General features: G+C 35.3%; 1 protein-coding gene across 1 annotated transcript; it reads right to left on the bottom strand.

The window, feature by feature from the left end:
• Positions 1-8: 8 nt before the first annotated feature.
• Positions 9-15,417, bottom strand: LOC144567930 (putative disease resistance RPP13-like protein 1). Its single transcript, XM_078318161.1, has 3 exons — positions 15,112-15,417; positions 154-2,109; positions 9-38 (listed from the first exon to the last, which is right to left on the bottom strand). The coding sequence occupies exons 1-3, from the start codon at positions 15,415-15,417 to the stop codon at positions 9-11; spliced, it is 2,292 nt and encodes a 763-aa protein (XP_078174287.1).
• Between the last annotated feature and the right edge of the window lie 2,122 nt (positions 15,418-17,539).

The following is a 17,539-nucleotide window of genomic DNA, read 5'->3' as shown; positions in this document are numbered from 1 at the left end:
AAGAATTGTCAGAGCATTACAATTGTAAAATCTGACACCTTTTGCATTGTCTATAAAGAAACCTTCCTTCAACCAGGTTGGATATGTGGATCCCCTATACCCATCAATTCTAAGCCACTCTAGGTTTGTAGGAGGTTGTAGGGCCTCAATAACCTCTATTTCTAAGTCATTAATTTCAGCTGACTGAGCCCACACCAACTCCAGTTTTTTAAGTTTAGGTTTTTCAATTAGCCTCGCCTGAATAGCTTCTTCTTTATCTATAACATTCTCTAGATTTACTATTTTTAGAGAGCCACCAATCTCCTTCAAACATCCCAGTTGTTGTAGCTTGTATCCTTCCTCTTTTCTCACATGGAATTCATCCAAACGCTGGAGTGAAGTTAATTTGCCCAGGTAAGGTACTGGAGGTAAGGTATTGGCCTTATTATCATAACTACCATACTGGACAACGTGTCGCAACTTGATCAAGTTACACAATTTTGTTGGAAGAGTATTTAAACATGGGGGTAAAAGTAGAAACTGAAGATGATAGAGTTGCAATATTGAATTTGGCAATTTCTCAATTGAACTCCTGGCAATATCTAGATAGTGTAAGTTCCTAAAATCTCCTAGAACTCTTGGCAGTGTTGTATAGCCCCTGGAACATACTTCTAATACCCTCAAGTTTCTAAATATTTCTGTAGATATCTTGGGAAATATTTCACTAATATCATCAATAAATGGATTACCCAAGATAAGAGTACGCAAGTTACTTAAATTACATATACTGGATAGTTTCTCTTTCAGAATTTCATTGTTAACTTCGAGATATACATGCTGAACAGTTGAGGGTATTTCTCTCTCAGCATTTGTTACCCTAAAACAATCTCCTACAGAGAGCTTTTCTGCAAGATCGTGAAAGAGATCATGTATGGTATACCATTTATGAGTTTCATCCACCGGGTGACAAATAGAGTTTGCTATCATCATTTCAAAGTATTCCAAACCTATATCTTCAGCATTTCTATTATCATCTGAGGGCTGGATAAAATCAAGTGCCACCCAATAATAATACACCTCCTTATTAAATATTGCACCTTTGGGAAAAACACTAGAAAATAAGAAGCATCGTTGGAATTGCACATCGAAGCGATGAAAGCTCCACATCAAAATCTCTCTAGTGTTGCTCAAGTTGACATTTTCTAGAGTACTTCGCCAAAACGAGATTTCTGGCCGTTTACGCAGCTGGTTACCAACAACCTTTGCTGCCAAAGGCGATTTACTCATACTTTTAGCAATCTGGTCCACAATATCACTCAAATCATTCTTTAATTGGGCATTATTGATTTGCAAACCATCAATTGAATGATATCTCAAAAGTGATATGAAATCATCAAGTGCCAGATCACTCAACTTAGTAAGTTTGCTAGGTTGTAATGCACTAGGAAACGACCATGATGAGCGACTAGTTACCATAATTTTACATTTTGCTCCTCGAAAAGCAAATGGTTTTAAGAGTTCATCCCATTGACTTTCTCCTGTTTCTCTATCACACCAAACATCATCTAGTACGACCATGATATTGTCAGATTTAGATAATGTTTCTAGGAGCTTGTTTTGTAAAACACTTAAATTATGTATATTAGGGCATTTATCTCCCGAGGCACACTCAATCATCTCCTTTGTGCATTTAGTGATATCTAAGTTTCGGGATATATAGAGCCACATTCTGATAGGAAAGTGTTTCTTTACCCTTGGATCATTATAAATGTACTGTGCAAGTGTAGTCTTGCCAGCACCACCCATGCCGGTTATCGCAATAACCGAGTAACGATCTCCATCATGATCTCGGTCATCCAACAAAAAATTAATTATATGCTCACGTTCTCCATCACGACCAAAAACTTTGTGAGCAAGGAGAAAGGAGGTGACAGGACGGTTATTACCGCCTATTACAGAATTGTTTCCCAGTAAATCACGCAAATCCTTGGCTTCTGCTGCAATTTCCTTGAGCTTGTTCAGTCGTTTCAACAACTTTCTCTTTTGAGAAGACAACATAGAAGCCTTTTTTGTCACCTGGTCGGCGAATTTTGCAAGAGGTTTGATAATGGGTTTAGAGGAGAGACGTACCTGTTGAAATTAATGTTTTAGTTTGAGAAATAGTAAACTAATTAAATTGATCAATTAGTCAAATGTTTGAGTTAATGTATTTTGGGTTTTCTAAATATATTAAATGTTTATGGTTTCTAGGATCATGTTGGGATATGTAATTCATGTATTTGATACTTGTGTCATGTTGGGATTATTTGTGTTCTACGATATCTAAAAGGCATCATGTAGCCTATAAATAGATGAGTTATCATTTGTAATATGCAAGAGAGTTGCATAGTACAAAAAATTTCTACTGCTGTTCTTCTCCTTATTATTTCTCTCTTCCACTAAATATAAAATATAAAACAAAACAACAAAAGGCCATGAATGGGCCAACATAAGTGGTATCAGAGCATAGGTTGTGTGAGAATTCAAGTAAGGTTTCTCTAATAGAAATATGATAAAAAAAAAGTTGAGAGGGCGATGGCTATGCAAGGTGGTGCATGGGGGTCATAAGGTGCGCAACTCGTCTCCGATGGTGAGAATTATAACTATTGGAGTATAAAGTGTTAGTGTAGTAATCCAGAAGTCAATCATAATTTTGTTCATGAATTTGATAATTAATATCATTTTCTTCCTTGAGTGTTATTGCATTTATAAATCATTCCGAGTTCATGACTGCAATTGCAAAACTTCATAATATAGACGTTATACACTCTTAATAGTCACTAACCGTGGTAATTAGCAGGGAACACTAATTATTCATTAGAAGGTTAGTATGTGGATTAAATGATGATCAAGTTTTGCAGACCATAGATAAAGAGTTGTCATTTAATCACATAGATACATGTTGTGAACATAGTATTTGACTGACCCTAAATGAAACGTTATATGGAATTGTGTTTGTGTCATTAACGGTTTCATTTGTGTTAAGTTCTAAAGTATGAGGTGTGGTCTTTCGTACATGAGAAGTGTGTATTCGTAAGTGTTATCTAACGCTATCTATAAAAAGGAGTAATAAGGGTAACATTTCAGTACACATGACTTGTGCGGAGGAAGAGATGCTCACCAAGACTACTATCGTTCCTCATATTATTATACGAGTAATAGTAACACTGGGCCCACTTGATAGAGTAGGATTATCCGTATACGGTATGATTAATGGAGATTAATAATATATGATAATCTACTCGATTAAGTTTGCAAGGATGACACATACCTACCTTGGACTTAATCAATTACTATGAGACGATGTAATTAACACGAGTAAACATATAGTTTACTTAAGGATCGTGATATTGTACTGGACAACATCATCTGTGTAATTGGAGGTCATAATGTACTGCCAGGTGCCACCTATGATCTATAGAAGTTAAAACAGTTTTACCTCTATTGCCAACATAACACAGATCCTATCGGGTCACACCACATAGGAACTAAATCAGAGAATCTTATTACTAATTATAAACAGTTATAATTAATTAATAAGATGTCTAAATATTAATTATAAATGTTATAATTAATATAGAAATGTCATAGAGTTGACATGCTTAAACATATTAAAATTATAAGCGTGTATGACACGTTGTACAAAAGTTATCACAACCGCAATCGCAAAGGAACATAATTGTTCATAACAATTATATATATGGATTAGTATATTTGGGCCTTAATTGTGTTTAGAATATAATTAAGAAAACCCAAAAGATTAAAGCCCAGGTCCATTACTATTCAATTTGGGCCTTGTACTATTCATTCTGGGCCTTTTTGGGCCGAGGGGGCATTTTGGTAATTTACTGTTCACTGTCCTACTGTTCATGATACCTATAAATAGGGGTGGAGGGTTGGTGTTAAGTCATACCATTTCCATTTGCAAGATTGGAAAGTCTAACTAATCGTCTGACGAAGTCAGGTTTCTTTCTTTCTCGGTTTTTCCTATCAAATAGTGTTTGAGTTAGGAAAGAAATATATATGTATTGACGTATATATTTTTTAGAGTTGTGAGTTGTAATCTCACGAAGTCTGCGATAACTCTGCTTTTGCACGAGGTTGTGAAAGTGGGAGTATCTGCGGATTGTGAGATAACTGTTTTTGCTGAGTGCCTCGGGTATAGTATTTCTGGCAGAAGAAATACTCGATCTCTGATTGTTCCTGGTGGATTACTGATTGAGGCACTAGACATCTGGTGCTCTTGTCCAGCAACAACAGCAGCAGCGGCAGCGGCAGCGAGGCAAGTCCAACGGCAGTTCCAGTTAGAATTTGGAACCAAGGTATAATGTTATGATAATTTGTTTAATTGTTAAATAAATTTAGTTTTAGAAATCAATCGGGGAGATAGATCCTCAGCTTAAGATAGAAGTAAAAATTTTGTTTTACGGTCTTTTCCGCACTTAGGCCAATACGAGGGTTTTGGTTGTATTAGCAGCTAAAACCCAACAGTGGTATCAGAGCACAAGGCTCTCTGCTGATTGATTTTCTAAAACCATTATACCTTATGCAAATTAGTTGCATATGAAGTATCAGTTTAATTCTTAGATTTGCAGCTAAAAATCCAAACCGAATAAAATGTGATTTTCTTAGTTCGATTTCCGGATTGAGAAAATTAAAATTAGGTTTTAATTTTCTGTACACTTTTTTATATGTGAATTTCTTGGTACGATTTCACATCTGATAAAGATAAAATATAATTTTATACTTTTTTAATTTTTTGTACGCTTTCTTATATGTGAATTTCTTGGTACGATTTCACATCTGAGAAAGATAAAATAAAATTTTATGTTTTCTTTCGAAAACCTTTCAGATATGTAAAGTATATCTAATAATGTGATGAAGCAACTGAGTAAGAACTGTCATCTCTACTCTGTGAAAGACGGTTCTGTCTAGGAAAGAGTGTACTTAAGCGGTCCTTGTGACCCCTGATCTTTCCTGGGAACCCCTTTACGTGCCCTGATGGATGGCCCAAAGGAAACCTTTGTCACATTACTCGGATAATTTTATATTTTGAATTAAGGTACTGTTTTAAGACCATATAAACTGTTTATATGATACAAATAAGAACCCGTACAAAGCTGCAAAATAAAGAATTGGAACTGATAGAAATATATGTGAATCGTTCACATAAATATATATATATATGAGGAGGGATCAAGTTACAACACTTGAAAGTTACAACAAAGTTACAACATCAATTTTTTTCATTTTGAAAGTCCAAATCGTCGATCCAAATCGTTAGATATTCAATCTATATTAAAATGTGCTTGGAGACCAAATTTTACAATTTTTGAAATTTTTTTGCTATTTATTAAGATGGGTACAAAATCGCTGTTTTTATTAAAATTCTGCACCATTAAAAAACAGCAATTTTGTACCCATCTTAATAAATAGCAAAAAAATTTCAAAAAATGTAAAATTTGGTCTCCAAGCACATTTTAATATAGATTGAATATCTAACGGTTTGGATCGACGATTTGGACTTTCAAAATGAAAAAAATTGATGTTGTAACTTTGTTGTAACTTTCAAGTGTTGTAACTTGATCCCTCCTCTATATATATATATATATATACACTAATAGAGTAAATAGGATTTGTTGCTATCATATAGAATGTGTAAATTAGATTTACAACTGATAGAGTAAATAGGATTTACTGCTATCATATAAAACACATAAATTAGATTTACAATTTATGAGTAAATTGGATTTACTGCTTGCATAATAAAATGTGTAAATAAGATTTAACATTTTAAAACAAGCAAAGCTACCTCTATAAGATAGACGGTACCTAGAGTCAATATATATTTTTTTTGACACTGTGAAAGAAATTTACGTGTCATAAATAAATTGAATGCTTACAAGGCTAAGCATAAAAACCGTGAAAGAAGGTTGTGTCAAGGGAAAAACTGAAAAAGGAACTTTTGTTTGGCTTTCCGACAAACCTCTTCACTGTTGTAAATAAACAACAATCCCATTAATTAATTGAACTTGCCCTTCCTACTCTATCCTCTCCAAGCCAGTGTTCATCGGTTGACGTGACCTACTCAGTAGGCGTCGCCTTTTACCTCTGGTGGTCGAGGGATATGTCGGACATATCGAACCAAATAGAGTAAGGTTACTTATCGGTAATTTCCAAAACGGTTTTGGGCCCGGGGCAGAGTTTCGTTAAAACATACGATGTTTAACGAAACCAAGAGTCATATACGATGTGATTAGCAAAGAGTTGCTTACCTAAGATAGCTAATGACCAAGTTACATGCCGACGCTTGCTTGTGAATTAATGAAAATATGGATCTTAGTCCTACTACAAATCGAGAATAAAACAAATTTATAGTGGGAGTTTATTATTGAATAAAACATTACATGAACAAAAACTTTACTCTGTAGAACATGGCTAAAGAAACATCTTTCTCGTTATGTTCCTTTCGAGAAAGAAAAGAATACGTTATGAATACACCGGTCCCTGTAGAGCCTGAAAAGGTTGAGAGCAGCTTCATCAGTACTCACATGCTTCGTATGACAAGCGATGTAGAGCAACTGAAAGGAGTTTAACTGTCCGTTGGGCAAACAGTTGGCCACGAACATTATCCTGGACTCACTTATTCATATGATGAATAAGATGTTACAGGAGTTCCAAGGGACATGAAGAAAAGTTCTTATGTCCGCATGATCCAAGAAAACTGGAGGAAGATCCAAAAGGCAAAAGGAAAAATGGCTCCCAGGTACAAAGGCAAAGGAAAGTTGGTTACTATGAGGAACACTCCCAAGATAAATGTTTCTGCTGACTCTGATTGCTATTATTGTAATAGCAATGGTCACTGGAAGAGAAACTGACCGAAATATCTGGAGGATCTGAAGTTTGAGAATATCTCAAAAGCTTCAGTCTCTGGTATCTTTGTTATTGAATTTAACTTTGCAACCTCTATTAATGATTGGGTATAGGATACCAGATTATGTGCTCATATTTATTCGAATATGCACGCAATAAATAATAGGAGGAAGCTACGAAATAAGGAAGTACAACTCCGAGTTGGAAACGGAGCAAATATTGCAACCGTTACAGTCGGTAGTATAGAGTTGTATTTGCCTAGCGAGCTTGTATGGAACTATAAAATGTTTATTTTGTTCCTACCATTTCTAGAAATATCATATCATGTCAGACATGAATGGTTTTTCATTTGTTATAAAGGACAATTGTTGTTCTATTTATAAAAAAAGATACATATTATGGATCATCTTATATGATAAGTGATCTTTATATGCTAGAAATGGATAAAACCCTTGTTTAACATCAATAACAAGCGACTCAAGGCGTCACATGAAAGTACGACTTACATGTGCCATTGTCGCCTAGGTCATATAAAAGACAAATGCATCAAGAAGTTGGACTTCTTGGTGAATTTGATTTTGAATCAAATGACATGTGCAAATCTTGTTTACGTGAAAATTGACCAAGGCACCCTTTTCCAAGAAAGGTGAAAGGGTAAATGACTTATTGAGTCTTATACATACTGATGTATATGGACCAATGAGTACTTGTACAAGAAACGATCATTACTACTTCATCACGTTTATTGATGACTTCAGTAGATATGGTTATGTCTACCTGATGAGACTTAAGTCTGAATCCCTTGAAAAGTTCAAGGAATATAAGACTGACGTAGAACTGGACAAAGGAATTAAGACCTTACGATCATATTGTGGAGGCGAATACTTGAGTCATGGTTTTAAAATGTACTTAGTAGAATGTGGGATAGTCTCACAACTCATGCCTCCAGGGGCACCGCAATGGAACGGTGTTTCCGAGAGAAGGAATCGAACCTCGTTGGACATGGTTCGTTCTATGATGTGAGTAATGCCACCTTTCCCAAAATCATTTTGGGGTTATGCACTAGAAGCTACCACACTAATGATAAACAGGGTTCCATCCAAATCAGTTGAAAAGACACCGTATGAGTTATGGTATGGAATTGTTCCAAATATGTCTTTTTTTTAAATCTGGAGTTGCAAAGTATTTGTCAACGTATGACATCTGACAAACTTGGCCCCAAATCTGATAGATGTTTTTCCTAGGGAAAAATGATACTACTTCTATCACCAATCCGAGAACAAAATAGTTGTTGCTCATAATGGTGTATTTTTGGAGAAAGAGTTTCTTGCCAAAAGTAGTGGGAGTAATGTAATACTTGAAGTAGTTCAAGATACATCATACGATATTGCATCGAATGATGAACAGATAATCCTACCACTTGATGCTTCGACTGATGAGCATTTGGAAGAACCAAATCCGTAAACATTGCGAAAGAGGTTCAAGTCCCGACCTCATAAACTTCGACGCAAGTTGAAGTAGAACCGGACCCATAAATAGTTGTGGATAAAGTTCAATAGTCGGAAGCACAAGTCCTACGAAGGTCAAGAAGGATAGTCCATGCACCTGAGAGGTACATGGGACTGCATGAAGCCTCAGTGTTTGACACTGAAGATCCTTTGACCTATGCGGAAGCAATAGATAGGCCCGACTCTGATAAATGGCTGGAGGCCATGAGATCCAAAATTCTATCCATGTACGACAACAGGGTTTGGAACCTAGTTGTCCCACCTGATGGGGTAAAACCCATATCAAACAAGTGGGTTTTTTGAGATAAAAACAGACATGGTTGGAAATTTGACTGTTTACAAAGCACGGCTGGTAACAAAAGGTTTCAAACAAGTTCTTGGCGTGGACTATAAAGGGACATTTTCGCCCGTGGCTATGTTTAAGTCAATACGGATACTCCTAGCAATTGCCGTGTTTATAAAATATGGCAAATGGATATCAAAACTGCTTTCTTAAATGGAAATTTAGAAGAGGACATGTATATGATACAACCTACCGGTTTTTAGGATCCAAGGGATGCTGGGAATGTGTGCAAGCTTCTTAAGTCCATTTATGGACTGAAGCAAGCATCACGGAGTTGGAACCTTTGATTTGACAAAAAAAGGGTCTCAAAGTTTGATTTCGTGAGATGTGAAGAAGAACCCTGAGTATACAAGAAAACTAGTGGGAGTGCAATTGCCTTCCTGGTCTTATATGTAGAAGACATACTCCTAATCGGGAACAACAATCCTCTAATGCAATTAGCCAAGTCTTCATTAAAGAAAGTCTATGAATGAAGGACTTGGGCGAGGCTGCCTATATACAAGGCATAAAGATTTACCGAGATAGATCGAAGAGACTCATAGGATGAGTCAAAGCACGTACATTGACAAAGTGCTGAATCGGTTCAGCATGCAGAATTTCAAGAGGGAATTCATACCAATGAGTCATGGTATTCAGCTTAGCAAGACTCAGTGTCCTTTGACAATTGATGAGCGAAGCAAGATAAATAAAATACCATATGCTTCGGCTATTGGCTCTGTAATGTTGTGCACTAGCCCTGATGTCTCATAGGCTAGGAGTGTGACGAGAAGAAATTAGGCTAATCCAGGAATAGAGCATTGGAATGCTGTAAAGAATATCCTAAGTACTTGAGAAGAACCAATGATATGTTCTGTGTCTATGACGGTGATTCTGAGCTCATTGTAAATGGTTTACACTGATGCTAAACTGACCAAGGTGATACAAGATCACAGTCAGGGTACGTATTCACACTCGACGGTGGTGCTGTAAGTTGGAAAGGTTCCAAGTAAGATACCACAACAGATTCAACCACCGAAGCTGAGTATATAACTGCTTATGAAGAAGCTAAGGAAGGTTTATGGATCAAGTTCCTTAGCGAACTAGGAGTGGTTCTAAGTGTTCAAAGCCCTGTGGACCTCTATTGTGACAACAATGGAGATATAACTCAGGCCAAGGAACTAAAAATGCACTCGGGATCCAAGCATGTTATGTAACGTTATCACCTAAGAAGTTAATAATTAATTGTATAAGATATAATTAATATAAATGTGACGTAAAGATTTGCTAGATTGACACTATCAGTGACACACAGCTGATCCACTAAGCCTCTTTTTCAAGCCAAGCATGAGATGCATACTGCTTTTATGGGTTTGACACATAGGAGATTGGCTGTGAGATTCTCTTGGGATCTACGAGATCTTTGAGAATATAGAGACTTGTATAAAAGTATAGCCAATAATGATTGACTCTAGCTTAAGTGGGAGATTGATAGTGTAGTAATCTAGAAGTCAATCATAATTTTGTTCATGAATTGGATAATTAATATCATTTTGTTCCTTAAGTGTTATTGCATTTATGAATCATTCCGAGTTCATGACTAAAATTGCAAAACTTCATAATATAGACGATATACACTCTTAATAATCACTAACCGTGGTAATTAGCAGGGAACACTAATTATCCATTAGAATGTTAGTATATGGATTAAATGATGGTCAAGTTTTGCACACCATAGACAAAGAGTTGTCATTTAATCACATAGATACATGTTATGAACATTAGTCGACCCTAAATGAAATGTTATATGGAATTGTGTTTGTGTCATTAACGGTTTCATTTGTGTTAAGTTCTAAAATATGAGGTGTGGTTTTTCCTACATGAGAAGTGTGTATTAGTAAGTGTTATCTAACGCTATATGTAAAAAGGAGTAATAAGGGTAACATTTCAATACACATGACTTGTGCGGAGAAAAAGATGCTCACCAAGACTATTATCGTCCCTCGTATTATTATACGAGTAATAGTAACACTGGGCCCACTTGATAGAGTAGGATTATCCATATACGGTATGATTAATGGAGATTAATCATGTATGATAATCTACTCAATTAAGTTTGCAAGGATGACACATACCTACCTTGGACTTAATTAATTGCTATGAGACGATGGAATTAACACAAGTAAACATATAGTTTACTTAAGGATCATGACATTGTACTGGACAACATCATCTGTGTAATTGGGGGTCAGAATGTACTGCTAGGTGCCACCTATGATCTATAGAAGTTAAAACAGTTTTAACTCTATTGCCAAGATAACACAGATCCTATCGGGTCACACCGCATAGGAACCGAATCAGAGAATCTTATTATTAATTACCAAACTCCCAGGTCCATTACTATTCAATTTGGGCCTTGTACTATTCATTGTGGGCCTTTTTGGGCCGAGGGGCATTTTGGTAATTTACTGTTTACCGTCCTACTGTTTATGATGCCTATAAATAGGGGTGGAGGGTTGGTGTTAAGTTATACCATTTCCATTTGCAAGATTGAAAAGTTTTCTTTCTCGATTTTTCCTCTCAAATAGTATTTGAGTTAGGAAAGAAATATATACGTATTGACGTATATATTTTTGAGAGTTGTGAGTTGTAATCTCGTGAAGTTTGCGGCAACTCTGCTGCGGCAACTCTGCTTTTGCACGAGGTTGTGAAAGTGGGAGTATCTGCGGATTGTGAGATAACTGTTTTTGCTGAGTGCCTCGGGTATAGTATTTCTGGCAGAAGAAATACTCGATCTCTGATTGTTCCTGGTGGATTACTGATAGAAGCACTAGACATCTGGTCCTCTTGTCCAGCAGCAACAGTAGTAGCGGCAACGAGGCAAGTCCAGCGGTAGATCCAATTAGAATTTGGAACCAAGGTATAATGTTATGATAATTTATTTAATTGTTAAATACATTTAATTTTAGAAATCAATCGAGGAGATAGATCATTGGCTTAAGATAGACGTAAAAATTTTATTTTACGGTCTTTTTCGCACTTAGGCCAATATGAGGGTTTTGGTTGTATCAGCAGCTAAAACCCAACATAAAGATGAAGACATTTTGATCTTACAAGATATATGGGTTTAGTGTTGAGACGTTGGGTGAGAATAAGGAGGATAAGAAGAAATATGTGAAGCTCTCTATTCGATTCAACAGGCCATTACTTACAAGATTTTTCCAAGAATAATCTGCGCGACAGGTTCGAAAGAAGCATGACAAATTTTGCAAAATGAGTTTCAAGGTACCAAAAAGGTTAGAGACATAAAACTTTTTAACATTTAAGAGAGATTTTTAGAATTTAAAAATGAAGGAGAAAGAAACTATAAAAGAGTATTTTTCTAAGGTGATTGAGATGATGAATCAAATTAAAAAAATTGAGTGAAAACTGAACCAATAAATTGGTGTGTGAGATACTTTTAATTAGTCTCTCTCCCAAGTACAACAATATTATAGCCATTATTGAAGAAACAAAATACCTCTCTACCCTTAGCATCCAAGACTGGATGGGCTCTCTTGAGATGCATGCACAAAGATTAAATAGACCTAGTGACTCTTATCTTGAAAGTGCATTCCAATCAAAAGTTAATTAAAAAAGAGTCATCTAACCAAAACGTGACCAAAGGGGATACGTTCCATGGTGGTAGAAGTGGAGAAACTCAAACTTGCAATTATTGTAAGAAATTAGGTCATATAGAAAATAATTGTTGGAATAAGGGAAAACCTCAATGTTACCATCGCAAGAAGTTTGGCCATGTTGAGAAGAATTGTAGGTTGAAAAATAAAGAGAATGGAAATTATACGGAGGAGGGAAATGGTGATAGAAAGGTGTTGAAAGCACATTTTATGCATGTCAATTGGCGGATGAAAAAAGAAGAAGATGTGTGGTATGTTGATAGTAGGTGTAACTATCACATTACCGGAGATGAGTCGCTATTTTGCAAACTTGATACAACCGCCAGTACTCAAATTACAATGGGTAAAGGTGCGGTTGTGAAGTCGAAAGGTAAAGGCACAATTGTCGTTGCATCAAAGAAAGGTAAAATTTTAAGTGCAAACTATCAAATACATGATACTCCCAACCGCACTAGAATATGGAACTTTGTTACATTCTTCTCCTGATCGTCCCTTAACAATCTTAATTTGGTGGCAAGAGGAGTAGACACGGGCTTCACATCATTCATATTAAACCGACAAAAGATAAACAATGGTTTTTTTTTTGTATTATGAAATCCTTCCTTCACCGACCACCCACCAATAAATAAGTTACGGGATGATCAATCCCAATGCACAAATGGGAGTTGAGACAGTGGAGATAATTTGTCTTTTGCCGATTCCAACAAATAAACTATCATTAAATTATAGACATGATGTGTTGCTTGTCCCAGACTTGACTCAAAATATACTAAGTATTGGGCAATTGATTGAGCATGGGTATGCAGTTTAATTGTGAAAATTTTATGACACAGTTGAGAAAAAAAGAGAGAGAGAGAGAGAATTGGTGGTGGTAGTGAAAATGGAGAAAAATAAAAAAAAATTCCACTTAAACTCAAATTCGAAAAAATGTTGCTTTGAAAGTTGATGTAGAAGACTTGTCTTGGTTGTGACATAAGAGGTTTGATCATTTGAATTTTGAGAGTTCAAAATTGTTTCACAAAAAGAATATGGTGTACGGGTTGCCACAATAGAAGAGAATGGTGATGTATGTGAAGCTTACGCTCTCGATAAAATTCACCTGAAATCATTTCCAAAAGAGAAGGCATGAAGAGCAAAGGAACTGTTGGAACTTATTCATACTGATATATGCGGTCCTATGAAAACAACCCCACATGGTGAAAATAGGTATTTTATTACTTTCATGCATGACTTTTCACATAATGTGTTGGGTTTACTTTTTGAGATAAAAATCTGAGGCATTTTCAGGTTTTAAGAAGTTACAAAATATGGTTGAAAGACAAAGTGACTGATTGATTAAGAAGTTAAGAAGTGATAGAGGTGGTCAATACAATATTAATTCCAAGGAGTTTGAAATTTTTTGTGAGAATATCAGCCTAGAAAAATAGTTGATGGACTGTTTTACACCGGAATAAAATGGAGTTGCTGCAAGGAAGAATAAAACAATTGTAGAAATGGCGAGGACCATGATGAATAAGGACTTGTTGATGACATTTTGGGCAGAGGCGATATATACAGTGATTTACTTGTTAAACCGGTGTCCAACAAAAGCGATTGAGAACAAAACACCTTTGAGGTGTGGTCCAGTGGTAGAAAGCCATCGAGGAATCACTTGAAGGTTTTTGCTCCATTTGCTATGCACATGTCCCGAAAGAGATGAGGCACAAGCTTGAAGATAAATGTGAGAATTGTGTGTTTGTGGGTTGTAGCACAAAATCAAAATGCAATAGACTATTTGTTTGAAAAGAAATAAGGTGATTTTAAGCCGGGATGTAATTTTCAATAAGAAAGATAAGTGAAATTGGAAAGAAAAAAAATATGAAGAATGTATTTTTTTTTTTCCGATTCAAGAGGAACCACAAAAGGAGTCAAGTGTTCAACATGAAAGTAGTCATGAAGAAGAAAAAATAGAAGAAGAAGAAGAGCAATCACAATCTCCTACGACAAATGTCGGGACGAGTTAATATTCTTCAAGCTCAACTCTAGTAAGATTTAGAATATTACGTGATATTTACGCTTCATGCAATTTTTATGTTGTTAAACTGGAATGCTTTGAGCAAGCAGCCAAAGAGGAGGTGTGGATAAATGTAATGGAAGAAGAGATAAAAAAAATCAAGAGAAATGAAACTTGGGAATTAACTAAAAAACCAAAAAAAAAAAGGATATGGCCGGGTTGAAGTGGATTTACAAGACAGAGACAAATCCAGATGGTTTAATGCAAAAGTACATGGCAAATGAAGAAACTAAGAAATTGTGTTGAGGAAGATTTTTGAAGGTATTGGGATAATAAACTAAAATATTAAGGGGGAGTGTTGAAATTAATGTTTTAGTTTGAAAAATAGTAAATTAATTAAATTGATCAATTAGTCAAATGTTTGAGTTAATGTATTTTGAGTTTTCTAGACAGATTAAATGTTTATGATTTCTAGGGCTATGTTAGAATGTGCAATTTATGCACTTAATACTTGTGTCATAATTAATGTTATTTATGTTTTAGGATATCTAAAAGGCATCATGTAGCCTATAAATAGATGAGTTATCATTTGTAACATGTAAGAGAGTTGAAAAAATCAATATAGTATGAAATTTTTTACTTCTCTTAATTACTATTTCACCCTTCCACTAAATATATAATATAAAATAAAATAACAAAAGGTTATAAATAGGTCAACAATACCAATAGCTTCTTGTCCTTTCCTTTGACCTTGCATTCGAGATGCTTGTACTCGAGCTCGTGGAGGATAGCCTCGGCATCAAAGTAAGCATTCTTCAGACGGGCCAGCCACTTGGTGAACTCGACTTTATGGGGGCTGTGTTGCGCTGCTTCAATGGTGAGCTTGAACTGCGGCAGGAGAACCATCTCCAAATCTTCGAGGCCTTTGGCAATGTCGCTTCCTAGGTAGGAGATACTCTTGTTGACGAGATCTTTCACAACAGGGGACACGATCCACCCAAGCCCGGCCAGTGCTATTGTTCCTGCCATCTAGTGAAAGAAAGTGGGTCTGTGACTCTGTGTGGATTCTACTTTTTTTTCTGATTTCAGTAATTGGAGAGAGAAAGGGAGAAGCTTACTGATAACTTTTTGCATTATCCAGATTAGCTAGCTGTATATTTTATATATGTAGACAAGTCGCTATATAATTTATGTAAACAAAGGACATTGAGATCGACGACTTTGAATTAATTAATCTAACAATAATGTATTTTCTATATGGTTGTCTGACGCTAGCAGCTGGCATATATATATAGCTTTTGTATTTTACCAGAGCATGCATTTAGTGCACCAGCTCAGCTGTGCTCCACTTTGTAGTTTGCTGTTATGTGGGTCTGATATTACTTTGGTCTTGGAAATATATGCGGTGTTTTGGCAGATAGTCACACATTTATGCGGAGAAAAAGTCTCTCATCATGTAGACAAATACATTAATGGCATGCATCAACGACTTCTAAAGGATGCGAAGCATCTTTAATATGCAGTCAAGTTTCTATATTTTTGTTAATGGGTTGGTGGATTTCTGTGTTTGATTCGTACTTATTTTATGTTGAAGCTAACAATTAGGTTTTTTTTTTCTTTTTCATCCGCTACACAATGTTGCACAACCAACGATCCAGATCCCGCCCGTTTTATTGAAATTGTAGATATTAGAAATTATTTTATGTTAACTTGTTGGATGATACACGAAATACCAATACCAACTTGGGTACAGTAATAATGACATAAATTGTCAAAAAAAAATAAGAAGAGTATATGAAAGTAGCAACTACGTACTTATCTCGGTTTTTTTTAATATTAACTTGTTGTCGAAAGAGCCGAATTTTTTATTAATTCCCTAAAAAAAGTTTTTAATGAAATGTCGTCGATATTTTTTTTTTCAAAACTGCCCTGACGCACAGGGGCGGTCCACTCTGATCACCAGACCGCCTCAGGCAGGGGCGGTCATCTTTTTTTTTTTTTTAGATATCTTAATATTTTCATTTAAATAATTTTGTGGAGTTTTAGTTTTCTTGTTTAGGGTGTATACTAAAAAATAAGACATTTGATATATTGATAAATAATATCGTAACTATTTATAACTCTGACTTGATTTGTCAGTTTGATATCACAAGTCTAAATATAACACTAATTAAGAATTTGGTCTTGATTCTTAATAATTTATTTTATTCAAATATACACTTTAAATAACTTTTAGAACAAGATTTTGAAATCATAAATATAACCATTACTTTTTTTTATTCCAAACAATATGCTTTGATGATTTTTTAATCATAAATATAACAATAATTCATGGAACATCAACAAAAAAGTTTAGAACCAGATTGTGAAATCTAAGAAGAGACAGTTTGGAATTAAAAAAAAAATACCGTGTAAAGGACATATATTGAACAATCATAGATAATTTCAATGATCTTTGAATAATAAATGAAGAGTAAGGCTACGGTGCTACGGCTCAATATTTGAGTTTTCAAAATCCTAACGGTCGATCCGAACCGTTTATCTTGTTCTCCATATTAATATGTGTTTGGAGACCAAATTTTACATTTTTTGAAAATTTTTTACTATTTTTTTAGATAGGTAGAAAATCACTTGATCTAAAAAAATTCTGCACCATTCAGACATTTTTTTTGGAGACCGTTCATCTTATTCTCCATATTTTTTTAGTCCTATATGCAACCCATAGCACCGTAGCTTTACTCATAAATAAAACCATAATCCATTAAAAAATAAGCAAACACACACAACAAATAGTAAATACATTTTAAAGTTATGCTCGTTTACAGAGCATAGGTGCATCATCGATGTTTTGACAATAATAAAGTTATGGCCGTTTAGAGAGCATGAGTGCGTCATTGATGTTTTGGCAATGAAACATCGATGCACTTTTGACGTCGTTAAGCCGAGCATAAAGCATCGGTGCGTTATTGGTGTTTTTGCATGGAAGCATCGTTTTTTTTAAAAAAAACTTTAAACAACCATAACTTTGGCTAGAAAAGTCGGATTTGCACGTATGATCACAATTTGGAAAGTGGAGATGAGACGGATCCGAATTTTGTTCGGGGGAGGATCTTCAGGCATCAACGGAATCAGAATTGCAAAAAAAAAAACA

Source organism: Carex rostrata, chromosome 1, assembly GCF_964058835.1.
Source record: "Carex rostrata chromosome 1, lpCarRost1.2, whole genome shotgun sequence".
NCBI lineage: Eukaryota > Viridiplantae > Streptophyta > Magnoliopsida > Poales > Cyperaceae > Carex > Carex rostrata.
This window is presented reverse-complemented; position numbering and strand designations above follow the sequence as displayed.